The 24886-nt window shown below is 39.4% G+C and overlaps 1 protein-coding gene across 1 annotated transcript in view; it reads left to right on the plus strand.

The window, feature by feature from the left end:
* Window positions 1-24886, plus strand: part of FOCAD (focadhesin) — a 1237844-nt gene that overhangs the window by 525135 nt on the left and 687823 nt on the right. Inside the window, 1 exon segment of the mRNA XM_053702659.1 lies at window positions 23746-24006. Coding sequence (XP_053558634.1) covers window positions 23746-24006 — 261 coding nt within the window.

The raw sequence follows: 24886 nt of genomic DNA on the forward strand, positions 1-24886 counted from the left end.
CCATGGAAATAAAATAGTATGGCCTTATGCTAGAGACGCAGTCATATTGTTATCTAGCCCTAGAGTTCACCTGCATCACCATTTCAGCAAAGGTTGTCCAGTTACAAGACAGGCATATTTAGCTAGCATGTAACATAGAACCTAGCTTGGTATACATTATGCAAATGCTTGCAATGTTACATATTAAAGAGCACAGTAAGGAAGGTTCTTCCCAGCAGGCGGATAGGGAGATTTAAAGTCTATGTGCAAACTGTAAGGTTCTAATTATAGATGATTATTTGTGTCACAGTCTCCCTGGAGGTGAAAAATAATATCCAGAAAATAAATGTGGCTCCTTATATGTTGTCTGGTCGGGAGCTAGACTCACAAGTGAGCCAACTACTTAACCCACTCCTGCATTTTTCCAACATCACAAAGTTAAGCCACAAACTTCCCATTATAGTTAACCATTCATGGCACCAATTCCCCAGAAGTGCAAAAAAAACAAAAAAAACATCCAGACAGAGAATGTGGTTCCAAATATATTGCCTGTTTGGGAGCCAGACTCGCAAGTGGGCCAAACATTTAACCCACCCCTGTCTTGTCCTGCATCATAAAGCTTGAGATTAGCGGAGCCCCAAAGATAAGATAGCAGAGGTCTGAACTAGTGGCTCCTGAGCGTTCTGGTGGTCGAACTCTCTTGTTATGTCCAGCAGTGGGAGCACCAAGCATATGCTCAGTCACCAAGTCACCAACACCACGGGGCACAAATAGAAAGTTCCAAACATAGCTGCGTTAAACAAACGCCATGAGCCCCGTAGCAGCCGGTAAGCCTGGGAGAGAGGCACAATCCATTCCACGTACTAATGGTTTTTCGGGCATTCCCGGTCCGGGGTATGCTTCAAAACAACCTCTGATTGCCACTTCTGTAATCCTGAATGAATCGCAACCAGCCCCGTCACCGCAGCGGTGGTTGAAAGTTTCATCATGCAGCAGGGAGCCGGACAGGCTGCACGAGGTCCCAGGGGTTGGTGAGTCTGTGTTGCTGCTCTGATCGGAGATAGTGTCGACATTGCTCATGGTAGGGGCGAAATGAGTAGGTCTGTGAACTTCAGCCCAGCCCTCATGTAGAGTCGCCTCCAGTCTGGCAAAATGGTCATGAAGAAGCTGCGCCATAGCCTGACCCCAGTCATTTAGGGCCTCCGTCGCGGCCAAGTTTAAAGGATACCAGAGTCAAAGACAACCGTGCAAACTCTCCCAAAGCTTTTGGTAGTAGTGTAGGACAAAGGATCCTCTTACAATATAAAATAAATTATTTTAGGAGCAGATAAACGAGGTTGATATCTTATTAAAATGAGGAGCTCCATTAGCACACGTCCGATTCCCTTGGCAGTTGGCTCCGCTTCCCAACCCTTTTTATTTTAATTTAGAAAAACAATTGGTTACAAATGGTATGAATCCTCAATTACTAGGTAACTAACTAGACGCTTGCTTCAAGCCTTGCAGCATTTTAAACCAGTTGCAGCCCCTTAACCATTACACCCAATTCTCATTAACCCGTACAGCAAAAGCACAACTCTTTAACACTAATAGCCACTCAGCCTACCCTACAAATGCAAATAAACCCAAATGTGGCCTTCCCCACTGCAGTTAAATGGACAGTCTAGTATAAATTAAAGTTTCATTATTCAGATAGGACTTTTAATTTTAATCAACTTTCCAATTTACTTTTATCATCAAATTTGCTTTTTTTCTCTTGGTATTCTTAGTTTAAACTGAACATAGGTAGGCTCATATGCTAATTTCTAAGCCTTTGAGGGCTGCCTCTTTTCACATGCTTTTTAAATCTCTTTTCAACACAAAGAGACAGAAAGTACACATAGGCCATTAGATAACACTGTGTTCAGGCACAGGGGGTTATTTAAGATTTAGCACAAAACAATGCTAAATTTAAGACAATAGATAATAAACAGTCACAGTCATGTGATCAGGGGGCTGGAAGAAGGTTCCTAGATACAAGGTTATCACAGAGGTAAAAAGTGTATTAATATAACTGTGTTGGTTATGCAAAACGGGAATGGGTAATAAAGGGATTATCTATCTTTTAAAACAATAACAATTCTATGGTAGACTGTCCCTTTAAACCTAACCTAGCTGTCTTAATCGCAAACAACCCTAATTTAGGTGTCCTCAGCCCACTTATTGCAAATAACCCTAAGTCCTTTTTAAAGCTGCCTTAAACACCCTTCCTGCATTTTGCCCCATCACAATTAACACTAATACACCACCCCTTATTCCATTAGAGAGAGAGTCTAATGGAGAAGATTTAGATAACAAACCATTCTGCACATTGTGTATGCATTTTTTTTAAAATTAGATAAAAATAAATTAAATTTAAACTTGGGGCATAAATGTTATTAATATAATCGGATAAATACAATGATTTCTCAAATTGTCTGTAACATATACAAACTTAATTAAAAAATGGAAGCTAGTGGGAAAAAAATAAATAAAAAAATGGTGTATCTACAATATGGCTACTTAGCTCCCTGGAAATATGATCTAGAAATATTGCAGTTCCAACCTGTTTGTGAGCTGATATCTTTGTGCTACAAGGAGTTGTCACACCTCTGTGAAGGTATACTTTTGTTATTCGCTGCTTTAAGGTGGGCTTGAGATGGACTGGAAACAGTAGTCTGGAACAAGCTGAAGTCAATAACCATAGGAGTAATCGGGAACTAGGTATCAATATCAAATACGTTTATTGGAAAGGAGTCAGGTTTCAAGTCGCAGTCAGGTGCCAGTAAGTCAGTCCGTAGCCAGGACATGAAGTACAGGGAGGAACCAAAATACTCAAAAGCACTAATCGAAGAGTCAGCAGCCAGGTAGTCAGTCAGGAACAAGTGACACAGGAAAGGGGGACACAAGAGGTAAGGAAACAAGCCAGGGTCACACCAAGAAAGAGAGGTCAGAAAGAAGAATGCTAGGAACATATATTTAATGATAAAACAATTGGCAACTATCATTCTCAGGGGCCATTTATAACTTTTTCCTCTTTTAACGCACTTTCTGCCGCAAGGTCATTTAAAACATTCAGGCCTGAGATAGCGCCATTTCTACATATAGAATTTACAGTCTGTTCTATATTTAGCACTGCTGGGGCTGACCCCTGCAGCAACTTTAGTGTGTTCTGAGTTCTAAATATCGCTATGTCCAATAACACTACTGGGCACCACACTGTCATTACCAAACCTCAAGTTAATAGTTAAACTTTTACTCATACCCTTCTTATATTGGGCTAAGGCACGGGTGGAAGATGGTTCCCATCTACCATCTGTAGGGAGAAGAGAGTAAATGATCAATAAGACATAATAATCACCGCAAAGTAATAATGTAGACAGTGGTGATTCCAGCAAACACTCCTTAGTAGAGTCACAGGTGTTCCACGGATTGGGGCAGGGTGGGTAGAGGCATAGTTACAGGTGTAACATATGCAGGGTCAGGGTATGGGGAGTTGGAGTTGCAGATGTTCACAGGGCAGAACATAGTGTGCCAGGGGTGTGGTTAGGCAGTGTTGAAACAGGGCCTGACTAAGAGCACAGGGGCAGGGTGTAGTCACTTTTAATGTTTTACACTCCTCCTCAGCACCATTGGGGGACATAATTTAACGACTGGATCTATGACAACCAGGCGTTGATGGTTCCGATCTACCATCTGTAGGGAGAAGAGAGTAAATTATCAATAAGACATAATAATCACCACAAAATAATAATGTAGACAGTGGTGATTCCAGCAAACACTCCTTAGTAGAGTCACAGGTGTTCCACGGATTGGGGCAGGGTGGGTAGAGGCATAGTTACAGGTGTTCCATATGCAGGGTCAGGGTATGGGGAGTTGGAGTTGCAGATGTTCACAGGGCAGAACCAAGTGTGCCAGGGGTGTGGTTAGGCAGTGTTGAAACAGGGCCTGACTAAGAGCACAGGGGCAGGGTGTAGTCACTTTTAATGTTTTACACTCCTCCTCAGCACCATTGGGGGACATAATTTAACGACTGGATCTATGACAACCAGGCGTTGATGGTTCCGATCTACCATCTGTAGGGAGAAGAGAGTAAATTATCAATAAGACATAATAATCACCACAAAATAATAATGTAGACAGTGGTGATTCCAGCAAACACTCCTTAGTAGAGTCACAGGTGTTCCACGGATTGGGGCAGGGTGGGTAGAGGCATAGTTACAGGTGTTCCATATGCAGGGTCAGGGTATGGGGAGTTGGAGTTGCAGATGTTCACAGGGCAGAAGCAAGTGTGCCAGGGGTGTGGTTAGGCAGTGTTGAAACAGGGCCTGACTAAGAGCACAGGGGCAGGGTGTAGTCACTTTTAATGTTTTACACTCCTCCTCAGCACCATTGGGGGACATAATTTAACGACAGGATCTATGCCGGTCTCTCTGTTTTATTTTGTATCTAGGGAAGGTTTGATTATTAGAGGATGGGATGGAGGAGCATAAGGTCCTCTAAAAAGTTACCTTTTTCTTTCATAAAGTTGTTGAGAGTTCATGAGCCGTTTCTCTTGGGAATTATACTCCTGGCCACTAGGAGAAGGCAAAGATACCCCAAAACCCCAAGAGCCCTTAAAAACCCTCCCACCTCACTTGTAAACTATTCTTTTTTTTTGCCTCCACAGGGGAAGGGGAAGGTGAAGGATTGAGGTGCTCCAGTTGTATTTCTGTGAGAAGAGCCCTCAGACTTATTTGAGGCCCATTTTCCCATCAGAGAGGTATGGCTTGGACAGAGGGAAGTTTATTGAGTTAGTCAGAGGCCTGCCACAGGTGTCGCAGGGACCGGTCCCTGGCCTACTCCTGTTGAATTATCAATATACTCCACATACACAGATCCTCTGCTGTCACTCATACAGCACTGGATTAGCTATCTACTGAAGTCAGTTTTTTTCTGCAGATGGTAAGCCCAGTAGTGTGGGTACTTATTAGGTAAGTATGTAAGTATTTGGTGGTTCTTTTATGTGGGCAATCTCTTAGCCTATAGGCTGTTAGTATGTACACTGAGTGTTGTACAACATAATATATTATTGTGGCCTTTTTTATTATATAGTCTGTATGTGAAATTGGGCTGTAGAAACCTTATAAAGTGTTTTTTTTGTTTTATTTGTTTTGATCATGTTAATTAGGTTAGTGCATATTGGCTTCTTACAGTGTTCTGTGTGTATTTGGTGCATTTTACTGAGTTTTCACTTGCATTATTTTTATTCAACATGTATAGGCTTGTCTGTTAATCTTGTGTATTTAGAGCATGTCGGCTTTGTTTATGCGCTGCTCAGACGTGTGTGTGTTAGCTTGTTTGCGAGCCTTGCATGTTAAGTGCATATAGTGTTATCTTTGTTAGTGCTCTGCTCACACATGCGTGTGTCTCGAGAGGGGTGTACTAGAAATCTTTTGCATTGAATAACTAAAAAAAAAAACGGTTACTCACTCATAGCGAATTACTTAAGGCTTTCACTTCCACCCCTTCATAATAGTGCACGCAAACGCACAGATATGCCGGGTAATGCTGGATCACTGGGAGAACCCAATGGGAGGATCCGATTACACACACATTTTACCTTTTTTCTAAGTTACATAAAACTTTGATCAAGGTTAAGAGGAGACCCATAGTCTGTGGTATTGGGTTTCTCTTGGAACCCCTATCCAAATGGGTAGATCATATACTACAACACAAAGTTTCCACTCTATGGCTTTATTTTAGGGACACTAAGCATCTTTTAAAGTTAAAAGCAGAGATATTGTGGAAAGAACAATATAGGTGGTTAACCATTGATGTAGTGTCCTTTTTACTCATCGATTCCCCATGAGAGAGGTTTAGATGCTATCTCCCATTTTTTAAATAATATTATTGCTTTTTCCACAGATAAGTGTGAATTTGTCTTGTCTGTCATCTGTTTTTTACTTGAAAACGATTTGTTTGAATTTGACGGTGATTTCTATCCCCAGAGATGCGGGACAGTCATGGGGGCCAAATTTGAGCCCTCGTTTGCCAACCTGTTTTTGGGTTGGTGGGAGCTGTCCCACATCTATGGAGCTGAAAATCCATTTATGTCAAAGATAGCTTTTTGTAAGCGCTATATATAGATAACCTGTTAATAATCTGGACATGAACAGAAAGTAAAACTATTTATTTTGTTGGCCTTTTAAATGTAAATAATGTTTTTGGGTCCAATCTTTGACAATATGTGAGAAGAAGAGTTGGAGAGAGATGGAAGAATGAGTGCTTGTGGCCTGAAACATGATGGTGGGTCTGACCTAGTTCGGGGCTGCATTTCTGCCAGTGGTGTTTGGCGATATTGTCCGAATTAATTGGATCATGAATGCTGAAAAATAAAGACATATTTTAATTTATCATGCCATTCCTTCTGGAAAGCGCTTGATTGGGAATGATTTTATTTTTCAGCATGATAATGATCCTAAGCACACTGCTAATGCAGTGAAATCATATTTGGAGAGAAAAACAGCTGATAAAACACTGGCAGTCATGGACTGGCCTCCACAGAGTCTGACCTGTATATTATATAGGATGTATGGGATCACCTGGACAGAGAAAGAAATAGAAAACATCCTAAATCTAAAGAAGAACTCTTGGAAGTGCTGAAAGAAGCCTGGTATAATATACCAGAAGATTAGAGTTCAAGATGTGCTTGATCGCTGTTTTGCTAGCAAGAGGCACAATAGTCTGAAATTGTCTCCATCTTTAAAGAAGTGTCTCAGGGTTTCTTTTTTCAAGTCTTTAAATGCAGAACTGGTCTGTAACTCCCCTCCATCTTGGGAACAATGAAGAGGTTTTAATAAAACCAATGGCCTTGTACCAACTTTGGAACTGGGACTAATACTTCCATAGATTCCAGATCTTAAGACTGACTGAAAGAAGTCTCATGCATTTAGATGATTCTTCAGAACTCATGGAGAAAAGCTCTTTTACCTACAGTCAAAGAAGAAATTATGGCATCCAAACCAGACTCAAACAAAAAGTTTCCCTGAAAGGGAAAAGACAAAAGCCTAGGCTTAAAAACCATGTCAGCTGACCAAGATTTCAACCACAAGGCTCTCCTGCTCAAGACTAATGCCATATTTCTGACATTAAACTTAAAGTGAAAGTTAACCCTAGTGTTTGTGAGACGCTATTATTGACTATTGAAACAAATAAAGGGGACTTTCATTCATTAAGTATAACATACTGCATGCAGACAGCTCCTTTATTTGTTTCAAGTGTTCGCCGTTCTGAGCTGCTCAGGCATGGTGGGAGTATTAATTTCTCCAACATAGGTGTGTCCGGTCCACGGCGTCATCCTTACTTGTGGGATATTCTCTTCCCCAACAGGAAATGGCAAAGAGCCCAGCAAAGCTGGTCACATGATCCCTCCTAGGCTCCGCCTACCCCAGTCATTCTCTTTGCCGTTGTACAGGCAACATCTCCACGGAGATGGCTTAGAGTTTTTTAGTGTTTAACTGTAGTTTTTTATTATTCAATCAAGAGTTTGTTATTTTAAAATAGTGCTGGTATGTACTATTTACTCTGAAACAGAAAAGAGATGAAGATTTCTGTTTGTATGAGGAAAATGATTTTAGCAACCGTTACTAAAATCCATGGCTGTTCCACACAGGACTGTTGAGAGGAATTAACTTCAGTTGGGGGAACAGTGAGCAGTCTTTTGCTGCTTGAGGTATGACACATTCTAACAAGACGATGTAATGCTGGAAGCTGTCATTTTCCCTATGGGATCCGGTAAGCCATTTTTATTCAGACAGTAAATAAGGGCTTCACAAGGGCTTATTAAGACTGTAGACATTTTCTGGGCTAAATCGATTCATATATTACACATATTTAGCCTTGAGGAATCATTTAATCTGGGTATTTTTGTTAAATAATATCGGCAGGCACTGTTTTAGACACCTTATTCTCTAGGGGCTTTCCCTAATCATAGGCAGAGCCTCATTTTCGCGCCGGTATTGCGCACTTGTTTTTGAGAAGCATGACATGCAGTCGCATGTGTGAGGAGCTCTGATACATAGAAAAGACTTTCTGAAGGCGTCATTTGGTATCGTATTCCCCTTTGGGCTTGGTTGGGTCTCAGCAAAGCAGATACCAGGGACTGTAAAGGGGTTAAAGTTAAAAACGGCTCCGGTTCCGTTATTTTAAGGGTTAAAGCTTCCAAATTTGGTGTGCAATACTTTTAAGGTTTTAAGACACTGTGGTGAAATTTTGGTGAATTTTGAACAATTCCTTCATACTTTTTCGCAATTGCAGTAATAAAGTGTGTTCAGTTTAAAATTTAAAGTGACAGTAACGGTTTTATTTTAAAACGTTTTTTGTACTTTGTTATCAAGTTTATGCCTGTTTAACATGTCTGAACTACCAGATAGACTGTGTTCTGAATGTGGGGAAGCCAAGGTTCCTTCTCATTTAAATAAATGTGATTTATGTGACACTGAAAATGATGCCCAAGATGATTCCTCAAGTGAGGGGAGTAAGCATGGTACTGCATCATTCCCTCCTTCGTCTACACGAGTCTTGCCCACTCAGGAGGCCCCTAGTACATCTAGCGCACCAATACTCCTTACTATGCAACAATTAACGGCTGTAATGGATAATTCTATCAAAAACATTTTAGCCAAAATGCCCACTTATCAGCGTAAGCGCGACTGCTCTGTTTTAGATACTGAAGAGCATGAGGACGCTGATGATAATGGTTCTGAAATGCCCCTACACCAGTCTGAGGGGGCCAGGGAGGTTTTGTCTGAGGGAGAAATTTCAGATTCAGGGAAAATTTCTCAACAAGCTGAACCCGATGTGATTACATTTAAATTTAAGTTGGAACATCTCCGCGCTCTGCTTAAGGAGGTATTATCCACTCTGGATGATTGTGAGAATTTGATCATCCCAGAGAAACTATGTAAAATGGACAAGTTCCTAGAGGTCCCGGGGCTCCCAGAAGCTTTTCCTATACCCAAGCGGGTGGCGGACATTGTAAATAAAGAATGGGAAAGGCCCGGTATTCCTTTCGTCCCTCCCCCCATATTTAAAAAATTGTTTCCTATGGTCGACCCTAGAAAGGACTTATGGCAGACTGTCCCCAAGGTCGAGGGAGCGGTTTCTACTTTAAACAAACGCACCACTATACCCATAGAAGATAGTTGTGCTTTCAAAGATCCTATGGATAAAAAATTAGAAGGTTTGCTTAAAAAGATGTTTGTTCAGCAAGGTTACCTTCTACAACCAATTTCATGCATTGTCCCTGTCACTACAGCCGCGTGTTTCTGGTTCGATGAGCTAGTAAAGGCGATCGATAGTGATTCTCCTCCTTATGAGGAGATTATGGACAGAATTCGTGCTCTCAAATTGGCTAATTCTTTCACCCTAGACGCCACTTTGCAATTGGCTAGGTTAGCGGCGAAGAATTCTGGGTTTGCTATTGTGGCGCGTAGAGCGCTTTGGTTGAAATCTTGGTCAGCGGATGCGTCTTCCAAGAACAAACTCCTTAACATTCCTTTCAAGGGGAAAACGCTGTTTGGCCCTGACTTGAAAGAGATTATCTCTGATATCACTGGGGGTAAGGGCCACGCCCTTCCTCAGGATAGGTCTTTCAAGGCCAAAAATAAACCTAATTTTCGTCCCTTTCGTAGAAACGGACCAGCCCCAAGTGCTACGTCCTCTAAGCAAGAGGGTAATACTTCTCAAGCCAAGCCAGCCTGGAGACCAATGCAAGGCTGGAACAAGGGAAAGCAGGCCAAGAAACCTGCCACTGCTACCAAGACAGCATGAAATGTTGGCCCCCGATCCGGGACCGGATCTGGTGGGGGGCAGACTCTCTCTCTTCGCTCAGGCTTGGGCAAGAGATGTTCTGGATCCTTGGGCACTAGAAATAGTCTCCCAAGGTTATCTTCTGGAATTCAAGGGGCTTCCCCCAAGGGGGAGGTTCCACAGGTCTCAATTGTCTTCAGACCACATAAAGAGACAGGCATTCTTACATTGTGTAGAAGACCTGTTGAAAATGGGAGTGATTCATCCTGTTCCATTAGGAGAACAAGGGATGGGGTTCTACTCCAATCTGTTCATAGTTCCCAAAAAAGAGGGAACGTTCAGACCAATCTTAGATCTCAAGATCTTAAACAAGTTTCTCAAGGTTCCATCGTTCAAAATGGAAACCATTCGAACAATTCTTCCTTCCATCCAGGAAGGTCAATTCATGACCACGGTGGATTTAAAGGATGCGTATCTACATATTCCTATCCACAAGGAACATCATCGGTTCCTAAGGTTCGCATTCCTGGACAAGCATTACCAGTTCGTGGCGCTTCCTTTCGGATTAGCCACTGCTCCAAGGATTTTCACAAAGGTACTAGGGTCCCTTCTAGCGGTGCTAAGACCAAGGGGCATTGCAGTAGTACCTTACTTGGACGACATTCTGATTCAAACGTCGTCCCTTCCTCAAGCAAAGGCTCACACGGACATAGTCCTGGCCTTTCTCAGATCTCACGGATGGAAAGTGAACGTGGAAAAGAGTTCTCTATCTCCGTCGACAAGGGTTCCCTTCTTGGGAACAATAATAGACTCCTTAGAAATTAGGATTTTTCTGACAGAGGCCAGAAAAACAAAACTTCTAAACTCTTGTCAAACACTTCATTCCGTTCCTCTTCCTTCCATAGCGCAGTGCATGGAAGTAATAGGTTTGATGGTAGCGGCAATGGACATAGTTCCTTTTGCGCGCATTCATCTAAGACCATTACAACTGTGCATGCTCAGTCAGTGGAATGGGGACTATACAGACTTGTCTCCGAAGATACAAGTAAATCAGAGGACCAGAGACTCACTCCGTTGGTGGCTGTCCCTGGACAACCTGTCACAAGGGATGACCTTCCGCAGACCAGAGTGGGTCATTGTCACGACCGACGCCAGTCTGATGGGCTGGGGCGCGGTCTGGGGATCCCTGAAAGCTCAGGGTCTTTGGTCTCGGGAAGAATCTCTTCTACCGATAAATATTCTGGAACTGAGAGCGATATTCAATGCTCTCAAGGCTTGGCCTCAGCTAGCAAAGGCCAAGTTCATACGGTTTCAATCAGACAACATGACGACTGTTGCGTACATCAACCATCAGGGGGGAACAAGGAGTTCCCTGGCGATGGAAGAAGTGACCAAAATCATTCAATGGGCGGAGACTCACTCCTGCCACCTGTCTGCAATCCACATCCCAGGAGTGGAAAATTGGGAAGCGGATTTTCTGAGTCGTCAGACATTACATCCGGGGGAGTGGGAACTCCATCCGGAAATCTTTGCCCAAATTACTCAACTGTGGGGCATTCCAGACATGGATCTGATGGCCTCTCGGCAGAACTTCAAGGTTCCTTGCTACGGGTCCAGATCCAGGGATCCCAAGGCGACTCTAGTAGATGCACTAGTAGCACCTTGGACCTTCAAACTAGCTTATGTATTCCCGCCGTTTCCTCTCATCCCCACGCTGGTAGCCAGGATCAATCAGGAGAGGGCATCGGTGATCTTGATAGCTCCTGCGTGGCCACGCAGGACTTGGTATGCAGATCTGGTGAATATGTCATCGGCTCCACCATGGAAGCTACCTTTGAGACGAGACCTTCTTGTTCAAGGTCCGTTCGAACATCCGAATCTGGTCTCACTCCAACTGACTGCTTGGAGATTGAACGCTTGATCTTATCAAAACGAGGGTTCTCAGATTCTGTTATTGATACTCTTGTTCAGGCCAGAAAGCCTGTAACTAGAAAAATTTACCACAAAATATGGAAAAAATATATCTGTTGGTGTGAATCTAAAGGATTCCCTTGGGACAAGGTAAAAATTCCTAAGATTCTATCCTTTCTTCAAGAAGGATTGGAGAAAGGATTATCTGCAAGTTCCTTGAAGGGACAGATTTCTGCCTTGTCTGTGTTACTTCACAAAAAGCTGGCAGCTGTGCCAGATGTTCAAGCCTTTGTTCAGGCTCTGGTTAGAATCAAGCCTGTTTACAAACCTTTGACTCCTCCTTGGAGTCTCAACTTAGTTCTTTCAGTTCTTCAGGGGGTTCCGTTTGAACCCTTACATTCCGTTGATATTAAGTTATTATCTTGGAAAGTTTTGTTTTTGGTTGCAATTTCTTCTGCTAGAAGAGTTTCAGAATTATCTGCTCTGCAGTGTTCTCCTCCTTATCTGGTGTTCCATGCAGATAAGGTGGTTTTACGTACTAAACCTGGTTTTCTTCCAAAAGTTGTTTCTAACAAAAACATTAACCAGGAGATAGTCGTGCCTTCTTTGTGTCCGAAACCAGTTTCGAAGAAGGAACGTTTGTTGCACAATTTGGATGTTGTTCGCGCTCTAAAATTCTATTTAGATGCTACAAAGGATTTTAGACAAACATCTTCCTTGTTTGTTGTTTATTCTGGTAAAAGGAGAGGTCAAAAAGCAACTTCTACCTCTCTCTCTTTTTGGATTAAAAGCATCATCAGATTGGCTTACGAGACTGCCGGACGGCAGCCTCCTGAAAGAATCACAGCTCATTCCACTAGGGCTGTGGCTTCCACATGGGCCTTCAAGAACGAGGCTTCTGTTGATCAGATATGTAGGGCAGCGACTTGGTCTTCACTGCACACTTTTACCAAATTTTACAAGTTTGATACTTTTGCTTCTTCTGAGGCTATTTTTGGGAGAAAGGTTTTGCAAGCCGTGGTGCCTTCCATTTAGGTGACCTGATTTGCTCCCTCCCTTCATCCGTGTCCTAAAGCTTTGGTATTGGTTCCCACAAGTAAGGATGACGCCGTGGACCGGACACACCTATGTTGGAGAAAACAGAATTTATGTTTACCTGATAAATTACTTTCTCCAACGGTGTGTCCGGTCCACGGCCCGCCCTGTTTTTTTAATCAGGTCTGATATTTTATTTTCTTTAACTACAGTCACCACGGTATCATATGGTTTCTCCTATGCAAATATTCCTCCTTAACGTCGGTCGAATGACTGGGGTAGGCGGAGCCTAGGAGGGATCATGTGACCAGCTTTGCTGGGCTCTTTGCCATTTCCTGTTGGGGAAGAGAATATCCCACAAGTAAGGATGACGCCGTGGACCAGACACACCGTTGGAGAAAGTAATTTATCAGGTAAACATAAATTCTGTTTTTTCAAAGAGTTCTTTTTCTCCTCATACCAGGATTATATTTTTAGGTTTTGTTTTTGTTTTTTAATATTTATTTGTAAACCAGTTCATAGTAAATTTTACATACAATTGAAAAGAAAAGTGATAAAACAAGAGAAGCACAGTGTATGGTAATAAACAACCACAGGTTGACTTACATCTGAACAGTAATGACCATTAAAGGGACAGTCTAGTCAAAATTAAACTTTCATGATTCAGATAGGACATGCAATTTTAAACAACTTTCCAATTTACTTTTATTATCAAATTTGCTTTGTTCCGTTGGTGGTATATTTTAAAAGCTAAACCTAGAAAGGCTCAAACTGATTTCTAAATCGTTGAAAACCGCCTCCTAGCTCAGAGCATTTTGAAAGTTTTCACAGTTAGACAGTACTAGTTCATGTGTGTCATATAGACAACATTGTGCTCACTCCTGTGGAGTTATTTAGGAGTGTGCACTTATTGGCTAAACTGCATGTCTGTCAAAAGCACTGAGATAGGGGAACAATCTGCATAGGCTTAGATACATGGTAATCACAGAGTTAAAACATATATTAATATAATTGTTGGATATGCAAAACTGGTGAATGGGTAATAAAGGGATTTTCTATCTTTATTAAAAATAAAAATTCTGGTGTAGATTGTCCCTTTAATTTTACATAGTTTCCATACTCCAAAAGAAAAACAGATATGAACATTATTATTATTATTATGTCCTCATATATACAGTAGATTATAATATCAACCATGAGCTGGATAGTTTTTTAAATTAAATAAAAAAAAAAATTACTCCTAAAAAAAAAAAAAGATTTTCACTCCATCCCTCTACTATCCTCACTTGGAACTAAACTCCTTATCTTACTAAGAGAATAAGGATACCGGTATCCAAGAGAGTGGAAATACACCAGCCTGAGCTAATAATGGTTTAGTATTAAGTAATGGATTTAATAGTTGCTTTTGAATCGGAAGTGTTTGAGCTTTAATTACCGGTAACCATTTATCCAATAAATATTGGATTTTATTGTTATTGAAAAGATTAATATTCAGAATCTCATTGCTTTCATACATTATGTACACAACTAGCAAAGCTGGGTGGGACTGTATCCTTCCAGTTTTTCACAATCATATATCTCATTACCGTTATCAACGTACAATAGCTTTGATAATAATTCGGTCTAGTAGCTGAAAAGTAAAAAAACAAATATATATATATATATATATATATATATATATATATATATATAATTCTGACAGATTTTAAAATGATATGAAAAAAAAGTTTATTGTACCAAAAATTTAATTTGCACCAAAGTTGGTATATTTTTGGACAATCCCAAAATAAATGTAGAGTGTCCGCCTTAACTAGGTGACATTTAGGGCAATATAAATCTTTATTAGTATAACATTTTGCCAATTTGGCTGGGGAAAAATAGATATTATGAATTAATTTGATATGTGATTCTTTCCAACCACTAGAAATTGTAAGCTTGCCTATTCTCATAAAATTTTGCCTGATATTTAAACTAATAGAGGAAAATAAGATACCCAGAAAGTATACATTTTATTTAAGTAAATCTGGCCCTCCTTAGAGAGAAAAATATTATATAGCAAAGAGAGAGAACATTTACCAGCAGCAAATTTCCTGAAAAGTATGTCAATCTCGGACCAGCTACAGAGCAAATCCTGCTTCCAATTTTGGACATTAATAAAGTGACGGATTTGAAAATATGCAAATAAGTCATTACTAGAAATTTCAAAGGTATTAATTAGATTGTTAAAAGATAATAATTGACCAGAAGATGAGAAAATCTGATATAGATAGTTCAATCCCTTTTGAGACCATAATTTGAAGACAGATTGCTGTATTCCAGGTATAAATTCTGGATTCCCTGAATTGGAAGAAAAACAGAATATTTTAAGTCTATATCAAGAAGCAAACACATCTTATGCCACGCAGTGGCAAATTGGCTAAATTACTTGGAATATTTCTTATGGAGCCATGAAGAATAGAAATTATTGCTATCTCTAATTCGATAGATGTGAATTTATTCAGATCGGTCAACCAGTCTAACGCAATCCTGACCAAGGTTGAAAGGTTATAACGTTTAATATCTGGAAACGCCAGGCCAGCATCCTCTCTCCTTTATGCCAATTTCAAAATAGAAATGCAGTCTTTTTGCTTTTTCCATAAGAATTGGGAGCAAGCTAAATGGAATTTATCTGATGATTATATACAAAGAGGGGTAAATTTTGAAGGAGATATAGTATTTGAGGGAAAATAATTGTTTTAATTAAATTAACTCTGGCAGATAAAGAAATAGGGAGGTCCATCCAATTTTTAAGATCTAAAATAGATTTGTGAAAAACCTTTTTTATTTTCCAGAAAAACAAGCAGATCATCAGCATAAAGTAACATTTTCCCATTCTTCCTGCCAAATCTTAGTCCTATAAATTCTGAACGAAGCCAAATAACAAGAGATTCTATTGATATGTTAAAAAGTAGTGGCGAAAGAGGACACCCCTATCGAGACCCATGACCCAATAAAATTCTAGCTGAAGGATTACCATTAATCAGAAGAATAGAATATAGATGTTTAGATCATTTACGGATGAAATCTGTGAAGCTACCAGTGAACCCAAACTGACACAAAGAATTAAGTAAATGATCACATGAAATGGCATCGAAGGCTTTCTCTGCGTCTACAGACAGCAGAACTAAATCTGTATTGGGCATCTTGTTTCTAATTTTGTTTTGGATTCATTGCGAAGTTTTATTCCAAAAATAATCTAAAATAATTTCTACCTTACGCAAATTAAGTGACATATTCCTTCCTTGGAATAAACCAGTTTGGTCCAGATGAATAATTTTTAAAAGAAATTTATTGAGTCTGCCAGCCATGATTGAAGTGAGAATTTTATAATCAGAATATAAGACTGATATTGGCCTGTAAGACGACGGCTCTTCAGGGTCTTTCCCTTTTTTTGGGGATTAAGGTAATATTAGCTGCTGTGAAGTATCTTTAAATAGGAATATTAGTGGTATAATATGTATTAGAGTTCTGGGTCAATTTGATGTCTTCCACAAGGATTTTATAGAACTCTGCAGGCAGCCAATATGGTCCCGCAGCTTTATTTAGTTTGAATTCACTAACAGCCTCACAGATCTCATCCACCGAAAATGGTCTGTTAATCAACTCAAGATCATTTTCTGATACCGTCGGGGGTGTAATTTTTTTTTAGCAGAAATTCGCTTTATTGGTGGTATCTTCATCCACTTTCTTATATAATTTCTGGTAAAATTTAAAAAATATGTCTCTAATGTTCTTATTATCGGTGAATCTATGACATCCTTCCTTAATTGAAGCTATATAATTTTTGCTCTTCCTATTCTTAGTTATTTTGGCTAGAAATTTAGCTAAGCACCCAAAATAACCTTTAAAGCGATTATTAATTCTCTTGTCCTCCAGACATTTTTGTTTTAGAAACACCTCCCTTTCGGTATTTTTAGGTGTTGTTATGACAGTCTCTATGAGAATATCTTTGATAGATCATAGAAGGTGGAAGTTATTCTTGGCTTGTTCTAATCTTCAGTTCTTTTTCTCTCCAAATTTTTTTTGCATGGAGGTATAAGATCTGATAATAGCAGCACTGGATGCTATTCCATTTGCTCGGTTTCATGAGGCCTTTCCAGCATTGTTTGATTTGTCAGTGATGGAGTGATCATACTCCGCTTTCTCAGAAATTCCTTCTGCATTTTTTTTTTTTTAGGTGTTTAATTGCTCTACAGACATTTTTTGTTCATCCAAATTGGACTGAGTTCTTATCAAACGGAAGTCTTTCAGGTTGGGATGCAGTCTGAGGCTAGGGTACCTATTATTGTTCTGGAACTATGTGCAATCTTCAGGGCTCTTCAGAGCTGGCTATGTTGAAGAGAGACTTATTTGAGTTTCTATTCAGGCGAAGTGACAGTGGTGACTTTATTCTATCATCAAGAGTGACTTCACAGCTCCCTGGAGAGGAGTAAGGTGTCTTGACTTTTTTTTTTAGGTATAGACTAATCTCAGTTTAATTTCTGCAGTTTATATTCCAGAAATGAACAATTGGAAAGCAGATTTCTTAGGTGCTAGTTTCTTCATCCAGAGGAGAGTGGTCTCTTCAACTCAAAGTTTTTCCATCAGTTTGTTGATTGATGGGGTCTTCCAGAAAAAGATTGGATGGCTTCTAGAATGTACAGCAAGCTCTTTTTTGAGAGGTCCAGGCAGAGTTTGTGGTTGCTTTATTAGCTTCTTGGTTGTTTTGTCTAGCTTACATCTTTCCATCTCTTGTTTAGAGTTTCTTTCCAGCTTTTGTCAAAATCAAGCCAGTGGAAGAAACAATTTCACCTCTTTTGGTTCTAGAATGTTCCAGGTTGTTTTTTTGAGCCTATGCTCAATTTGGGTTCTCAGCTTTTGTCTTGGAAGAATTCTGCTTTTAGAAGAATTTCTATATTGTGTGCTTTTTTTTGGCTGTGGGCCTCCTTATCTGGTTTTCCATGAGGTTAAAGGGACATGAAACCCAATTTTTTACTCTCATGGTTCAGAGAGAGCATAAATCTTTAAACAACTTTCCGATTTTCTTCTTTATCTAATTTGCTTTGTTTTCTTGATATCCTGTGTTGAAAAGCATACCTAGGTAGGCTTAGAAGCATTAATGCGCTACTGGGAACTAGCTGATGGTTGGTGGCTGCACATATAAGTCTCTCATATGTTCAGCTATCTCCCAGCAGTGCATTGATGCTCTGTCAACAAAGGATACTAAAAGTTGAAGCAAATTTGATCATTGAAGTAAATTGTAAAGTTGTTTATAATTGCATGTTCTATCTGAAACATGAAAGCTAGTTCGATTTCTTTCCTTAAAGGGACAGTCAACACCAAAATTGTTCTTGTTTAAACAGATAGACAACGCCTTTTCTACCCATTCCCCAGCTTTGCACAAACAACATTGTTGTATTAATATACTTATAACATTTAAACCTCTAAATTTCTGCCTGTTTCTAAGCCACTACAGACAGCCTCTTATCACATGATTTTAAATTTGCTTTGCACAGCAGGAGACTGCTAATCCATATAGGCCAATATAGATAACATTGTGCTGTCTCCTGTGGAGAGGTGAATGACACAGCACTAATTGGCTAAAATGCAAGTCAGTAGATAATAAATAAATAAATAGCTATTTGATCAGGGGGCTGTCAAGAAGTTTAGATACAAGGTAATCAAAGAGGTAAAAAGTGTATTAATATAACCATGTTGGCTGTGCAAAACTGGGGAATTGGTAATAAAGGAATTATCTATCTTTTTAAACAATAACATTTTTGGAGATGACTGTTCCTTTAAGTGATATTTTTTTCATTAATAATTTGTTCTTTCTTTTTTACTTAATCCAAAATATTATTAGATGAAGCTTCTTGATATTATGGATGTTGTTAGGACTTTGATAACCTATTTGCAGTTTTAAGCAATCCTCTAGTTTGTTTCTTCATTTTTCTGGTTCTAGAAGGGGTCAGAAGACAACAGCTGTTTTTGTTGGCTTCCTGATTGAAGTTTTTTTGTTTCATTAAGCTTTATTGGAGGCAGGGCAACCTCCTACTTAAACATTTTACTGCCCATTCTACTAGGCCATTTGCTTTTTCCTGGGATTTTTGAGAATGAGACTTCTGTAGATCAAATTTGCAAGGTAGCAGCTTGAGTCCATTCAAGTGTTGCCTAGCAGGTAGCTTATCTGTTTCACAAGCTGAAGGCTGCATGTTTGAGCACAATTATAGGTGGTGGTTCTTTTTTACACATATTGTTTTTACACATTTGAGCAGGGCCGATCAGGGGGTGACAGGGGTGACTCCTGTCAGGGGCCCAATGGGCCAGGGCGGCCCCATGAGGCAAGAACTAAAAAAGATTTTTTTGGCAGCCACCAGTAGGTACTATAGCAGAGTGCTAATTGAGCATGGGAAATGGTATTACAAGGAGTAAAGTATTAGCATTTGAGAGGATTTCTGAATGTGTACTAAACCACTATGCACAGTGTGAGACAGACTTTGTTTGTACAGTGTGTGCCTGAGTCAGACTGCAGATAACTTTCATTTGCAGAGGAGGTATGACTTACTTAGCAAATGTTTTTTATTTCTTTGTGCAATTTCGGATTGTAACTTCAGTGTGGTAGTAGTTGTATGATGGGGCCAGGGGTCCATAAAAACATTTTTTTTTAGCAGCAGTTTATTTTATAAAACATTACACTTTACTGCCCCTTTATGCAAGGACTTTCCAGATGCAAGGAGGCATTTAATCTAAGATTTTTACATCTGCATAAAATGTTATACTCTCAGACTTAGATTGCTCAGTGTTTGAAATGACTCAGGTTAACTTAAAACTGTTCAGTTTACACTACAGCTGACTTTATTTTGAAATACATACCAACAGACTAAATTATGCATTTAACCAGATCTAATGGTATGAGTATGGTTCCACCAAGACCATATAGAGTACAGCATTTTCAAAATCCATAAGTACAGCTGACAGATGGGAACATTTGTACACTATATTTGAAGTGGTGCTCTTGGTTGGGGAAAAAACAAACAAACATCTGTCAACCTTTTAAAAGTACTTTTCTTCATCTAGCCATCTACCCAGATCATTAATGTACAATTTTGAATTCACAGAATTATTTTTGCTTGCACATTTACAAATATGATTCTTTAAAAAGTGATCTCTTAATTTCTGCAATTTTTTTATCATGCATGTCACACACTGTTGATTTAGGGGATGCAAGGTGCATAAATGTTTCCTCCTGTGAGTGTTTCTGTGGGTGTCTGTGTTTATGTCTTTGTGCTTTGGTTTGTGTCTCTATGAGTGTGTATGTATTTTTTTCTGTGGGTCTCTCTGTGAGGGTGGGTGTGTATGTCTTTGAGCTTTTTCTATGGGTGTCTCTGCGAGGGTGTGTGTATGTTTGCCTTTGTGTATTTTCTCTGGATGCCTCTGTGAGGGTGGGTGTGTATGTCTGTGTTTTCTGTGGATGTCTCTGTGAGGGTGTGTGTGTATATGTATGTATGTCTGTGTTTTCTGTGGATGTCTCTGTGAGGGTGTGTGTTTTCCGTGGGTGTCTCTGTGAGGGTGTGTGTATGTCTTTGCGTGTTTTCTTTTGATGTCTCTGTGAGGGTGTGTGTTTTCTGTGGGTGTCTCTGTGAGGGTGTGTGTATGTCTGTGTGTTTTCTGTGGATGTCTCAGTGAGGGTGTGTGTATGCATGTCTTTGTGTGTTTTATGTGGTTGTCTCTGTTTGTGTGTTTGTATGTTTTTGTGTGTTTTCTGAGACTGTCTCTGTCAGTGTTTCCTTGGGTGTATGTGCAAGTTTGAGTTTGTGTGTGTGTGTGTCCATTGCCTGTTCCTTTTTAGGACATTTTTACCGTACTACTGATTATTCACATCTTTCTACAGACTTTGAGACTAATGAGACCTTTACCGAAGTCACCAATCCACCATTTAACCTTTAAATTATTGTTTAGGCAGTTCAGGGCCCTTCCTTTCAGCCACTGCATGCTGTTGTCATCATTTAGTTGGCATCTTCCTTTACAAAAAGATAATCAGAACTCCATATTTTGTTTTCTAAATCTCCTTTTTTTACAAAACTGTAGCCTACCTCATTACTTGTCAGGTCAATGTAATCAAGTGCTGAGTGTCTGTGTCTGTGTGGGTGTCTGTGTCTTGAGTGTGTTTGTGTGTTTCTTTGCGTGTCTGCTAGAGTATCTATATGTGAATCCTTATGTGTGAGTATGTGTTTTAGTGTATGAGTGTGTCTGTGTGTGTGTGTGTATGTTACTACCTTTACAACATTTCCAAGTTTAAATAGACACTTAAGAATAAAGTGCATATACGTTTTAGTCACTTGGTCAAAAATTGCACATGTCAAGGGGGGGGGGGCCTGATCAATGGTCAAGTCAGGGCCCCCAAAATTTATAGTGGCGGCCCTGCATTTGAGCAATAGTTACTGGACATTAGTGGGGAAAAAAAGGGATTTTGGTTTTAAAAATCTATATAATAAAAATGATTACTCATGGATTCCATAGCTTTGATATTCGTTTCCCAGGAGTAATGGCTTGTGGACTCTTTCATGGTGGTAAGAGTCCACATGACCTGCCCAGTTTTTTTATTTTTTATTTTAATTATACTTTTTTTCTGGCTGCAGTTTAAGTGAACACCTCTTTTCCCTGCTCTTTTTTCTTTCCTACTTTTCTTTTTTGTTTTGCTTGGCTATATGTCAGAATAATTTACCAGTGAGGTAGGAGGGTTTTTAAGGGCTCTTGGAGTTTTGGGAGTCTTTACCTCCTCCTAGTGCCCATGGGTATAATTCCCAGGAATATGGCTTGTGGACTGTCGCCACCATGAAACAAATACATTAATCAGGTAAACATAAATTATATTTAATACTTAAAAAGTTTTTATAAAGCATCCTGCTAACACATTTACTTGTAGGTGAATGGTACTAGTCGCCATTTCTCCACTAGCACAGATATATTTTTTCAATGTATACTTCCATGAAGAGTAATGGAGTACAACTCATAATATATTTGCAATACCTCTAGTACTAAAAGTGGTTTCATGATAAATATGTTCCAACAATTACCTGCCTCCTAGTATTTATTTTGATCACTATAATATGAGTTTGCCAAATAATATGACTTTGCCAAATTAATTGTTTAACATGTCACATAATACATGCAAAATGTTGTCTGCCATATTTCCCTTGTAGTAATATTATCAGTTATTTGTAGAGCGCCAACAGATTACCCAGCGCTAATTCTAAGAGGGATAATGGGTCTCAGATTGGTTAGAGATTCCCTATTAACTGCATATAGATCAGCATAACCTTACTCCATCTTGAAGGAAAAAATGTGACTAAGGGATTCTGGAAGAGTTGGAGGGATTACATCTCTGGCATGTAGGGTTGCTTTTGCCTCCTCCAAGTGGACTGGAATAAAATCCCACATGTAATGATCTTGTGGACTCTCACCAAAAGAAAAGACAACTTTAGTCATTTTCTTAATTCTGAGAACAAAACTGTCTATACACCCAAGATACCAAACTCTGGTGCATATGCAGATTCTAATTGTTGCATGCACACCAATCAGAACTGAGACTCTACTTCTAGTGTATTATTTGTACATTATTTGACTCTTTAGTTACCATAGATTAACAGATTATATACTAGTTATTTTATTTCTAGTGGTACATGTCACTGGTTGAAAAGTGGCCCTTTGTATATGAGTTGTGTATTTATTTTTCTCTACTAGACCTGACATATCTAGGGGATGATATACCATGAATAGTTTAAGAATAGGAGGTTTGATTTGTGTGATTAATAGAGAATTGCTAAAAATGTTTATAAATTTCTCCAAATGTCCATTGAGATGATTGTTTGTGTTATTTGAAATTGTATCACGGTTTTAATGATTGTGTATTGTCCATTGAGACATTCTGTATTCTTGACATTTGATAAAGCCTTAGAGGCCAATTTAGCAAAGGTCTTGCGGATCTGATCCGACAGTGAGGATCAGTTCCGCAAGACCTTGCTGAATGCGTAGAGCAATACACTCTCAGTATTCAGTATTGCACCAGCAGCTCACAAGAGCTGCTGGTGCAACGCCGCCCCCTGCAGACTTGCGGCCAATTGGCCGCCAGCAGGAAGGTGTCAATCAACCCGATCGTACTCGATCGGGTTGATTTCCAGCGATTCCTGTCCGCCTGCTCAGAGCAGGCAGACAGGGTGATGGAGCAGAGGTCTTTAGACCGCTGCTCCATAACTTGCGTTTCTGGCGAGTCTGAAGACTCGCCAGAAATACGGCCCTTCAAGCTCCATTCGGAGCTTGATAGATAGGCCTCTTAATATTATAGGCTAAGTTATCACAATGGTTACTGTGCAGGTATCTTGATGTATAATTTGCCTGTAATATTTTGCTTAGTCACCTCAATAAAAAATTTACAAAAGGTGTTAATACCCACTATTTATTCTCATTTTTTAGGCTTCAGATTGAAGAAGATAGGATATTGTGATGTCTGTAATTTTAGTTTCTTTATTGTTATCCATTACCTCGATTCTAAATTATATTAAATATTTGATTTTGTAACTACTTTGAATTGGTAAACGGAGCATCCTCTTTATGTGGGCGGGGGGGGGGGGATCTGAGTGGAGTGTTTACAAATAATTGTACTACAGATTAAAACTTTAAATTTATCTATGTGAGTTTAAAATAAATCACCTATGTGACTACATGTTGGTGCCTATATTATTTTTATTTTCACACTTAATTTATTAGGAGAACATTATAATCAATAGTTTTGAGTCAGAGAAACAAATGAACTTCGGTAATCTGGGAACAATTATCAACCTTAAGAGTGTGGTTTAATTTTTGTATGCTAGTTTTGATAACATTGTAGTAATCTGCATGATTTGTAAGTATTTTATACAGAATAATAGTCAAATATTGCTGTTTTGATATTTACTTTTCAAATTTACCTGATAATGTTCGTTTTGTTTCCAGGTTTCTGAAAACCTTATATTTCCCATAACTACCTGGAACTGTACAGTAAATACGACCTTGAACATTCTTATCACACTTCAAGCTGACAAAAATGCTTCACATGACTGGCTGTCCTCTGTGTCATCAATGCTTCCTTTCACTAAACAAGCTTCCACTCACGTTTTGCTGCTTCTTAGTTTTCTTCTTATTCATGAATCCGGACAGAATCTACGTAAGGTTCTAAAGGTCACCACTGAGCTTGCCAAAGCCGATTCATTCCAGGTAAGAAATGTGTTGATATGGGGGCATTTACCTTTTTTTCTGGGCTGGAAAGCTTTACATCACGTGGGGAAAAAAAATTTCTATAATTTTTATTTGATGTCTGTTACAAGGCATACATCAAAATGGGTATAATACATAAGTCATATAAAACAATACTTCTGGTTGATAATAATGTCCATCAATATGAGATAATGAAAAACAAGAATAATACATTCCTTACATCATGTAAGCAATATACAAATATTATGCCAATTATTCTAGAAACCCTCATTGTAACTCAAGAGGACACTTTTTGACCTCCTAAAAGAAAAAGAAATGTAAACACTGGAAGGTAATTGCAAACACAAGAGACCACTTATTGGTATCAAATGAAAATCTCTTTTCTCCAACATTGGTGTGTCCGGTCCACGGTGTCATCCATTACTTGTGGGATATTCTCCTCCCCCACAGGGAAAGGCAAGGAGAGCACACAGCAAGAGCTGTCCATATAGTCCCTCCCAGGCTCCGCCCCCCCCAGTCATTCTCCTTGCCGCTCTGAACAAGTAGCATCTCCTCGGGGATGGTGAGGAGTTTGTGGTGTTTAGTTGTAGTTTTTTATTCTTCTATCAAGAGTTTATTTTAAAATAGTGCTGGTATGTACTATTTACTCTGAAACAGAAAGGGATGAAGATTTCTGTTTGTTAGAGGAAGATGATTTTAGCAGACAGTAACTAAAATCGATTGCTGTTTCCACATAGGACTGTTGAGATGAAGTAACTTCAGTTGGGGGAAACAGTTAGCAGGCTCTTCTGCTTAAAGTATGACTAGCCATATTTCTAACAAGACTGTGTAATGCTGGAAGGTTGTCATTTCCCCTCATGGGGACGGGTAAGCCATTTTC

The sequence above is a fragment of the Bombina bombina genome, chromosome 2, assembly GCF_027579735.1.
Source record: "Bombina bombina isolate aBomBom1 chromosome 2, aBomBom1.pri, whole genome shotgun sequence".
NCBI classification, from domain to species: domain Eukaryota; kingdom Metazoa; phylum Chordata; class Amphibia; order Anura; family Bombinatoridae; genus Bombina; species Bombina bombina.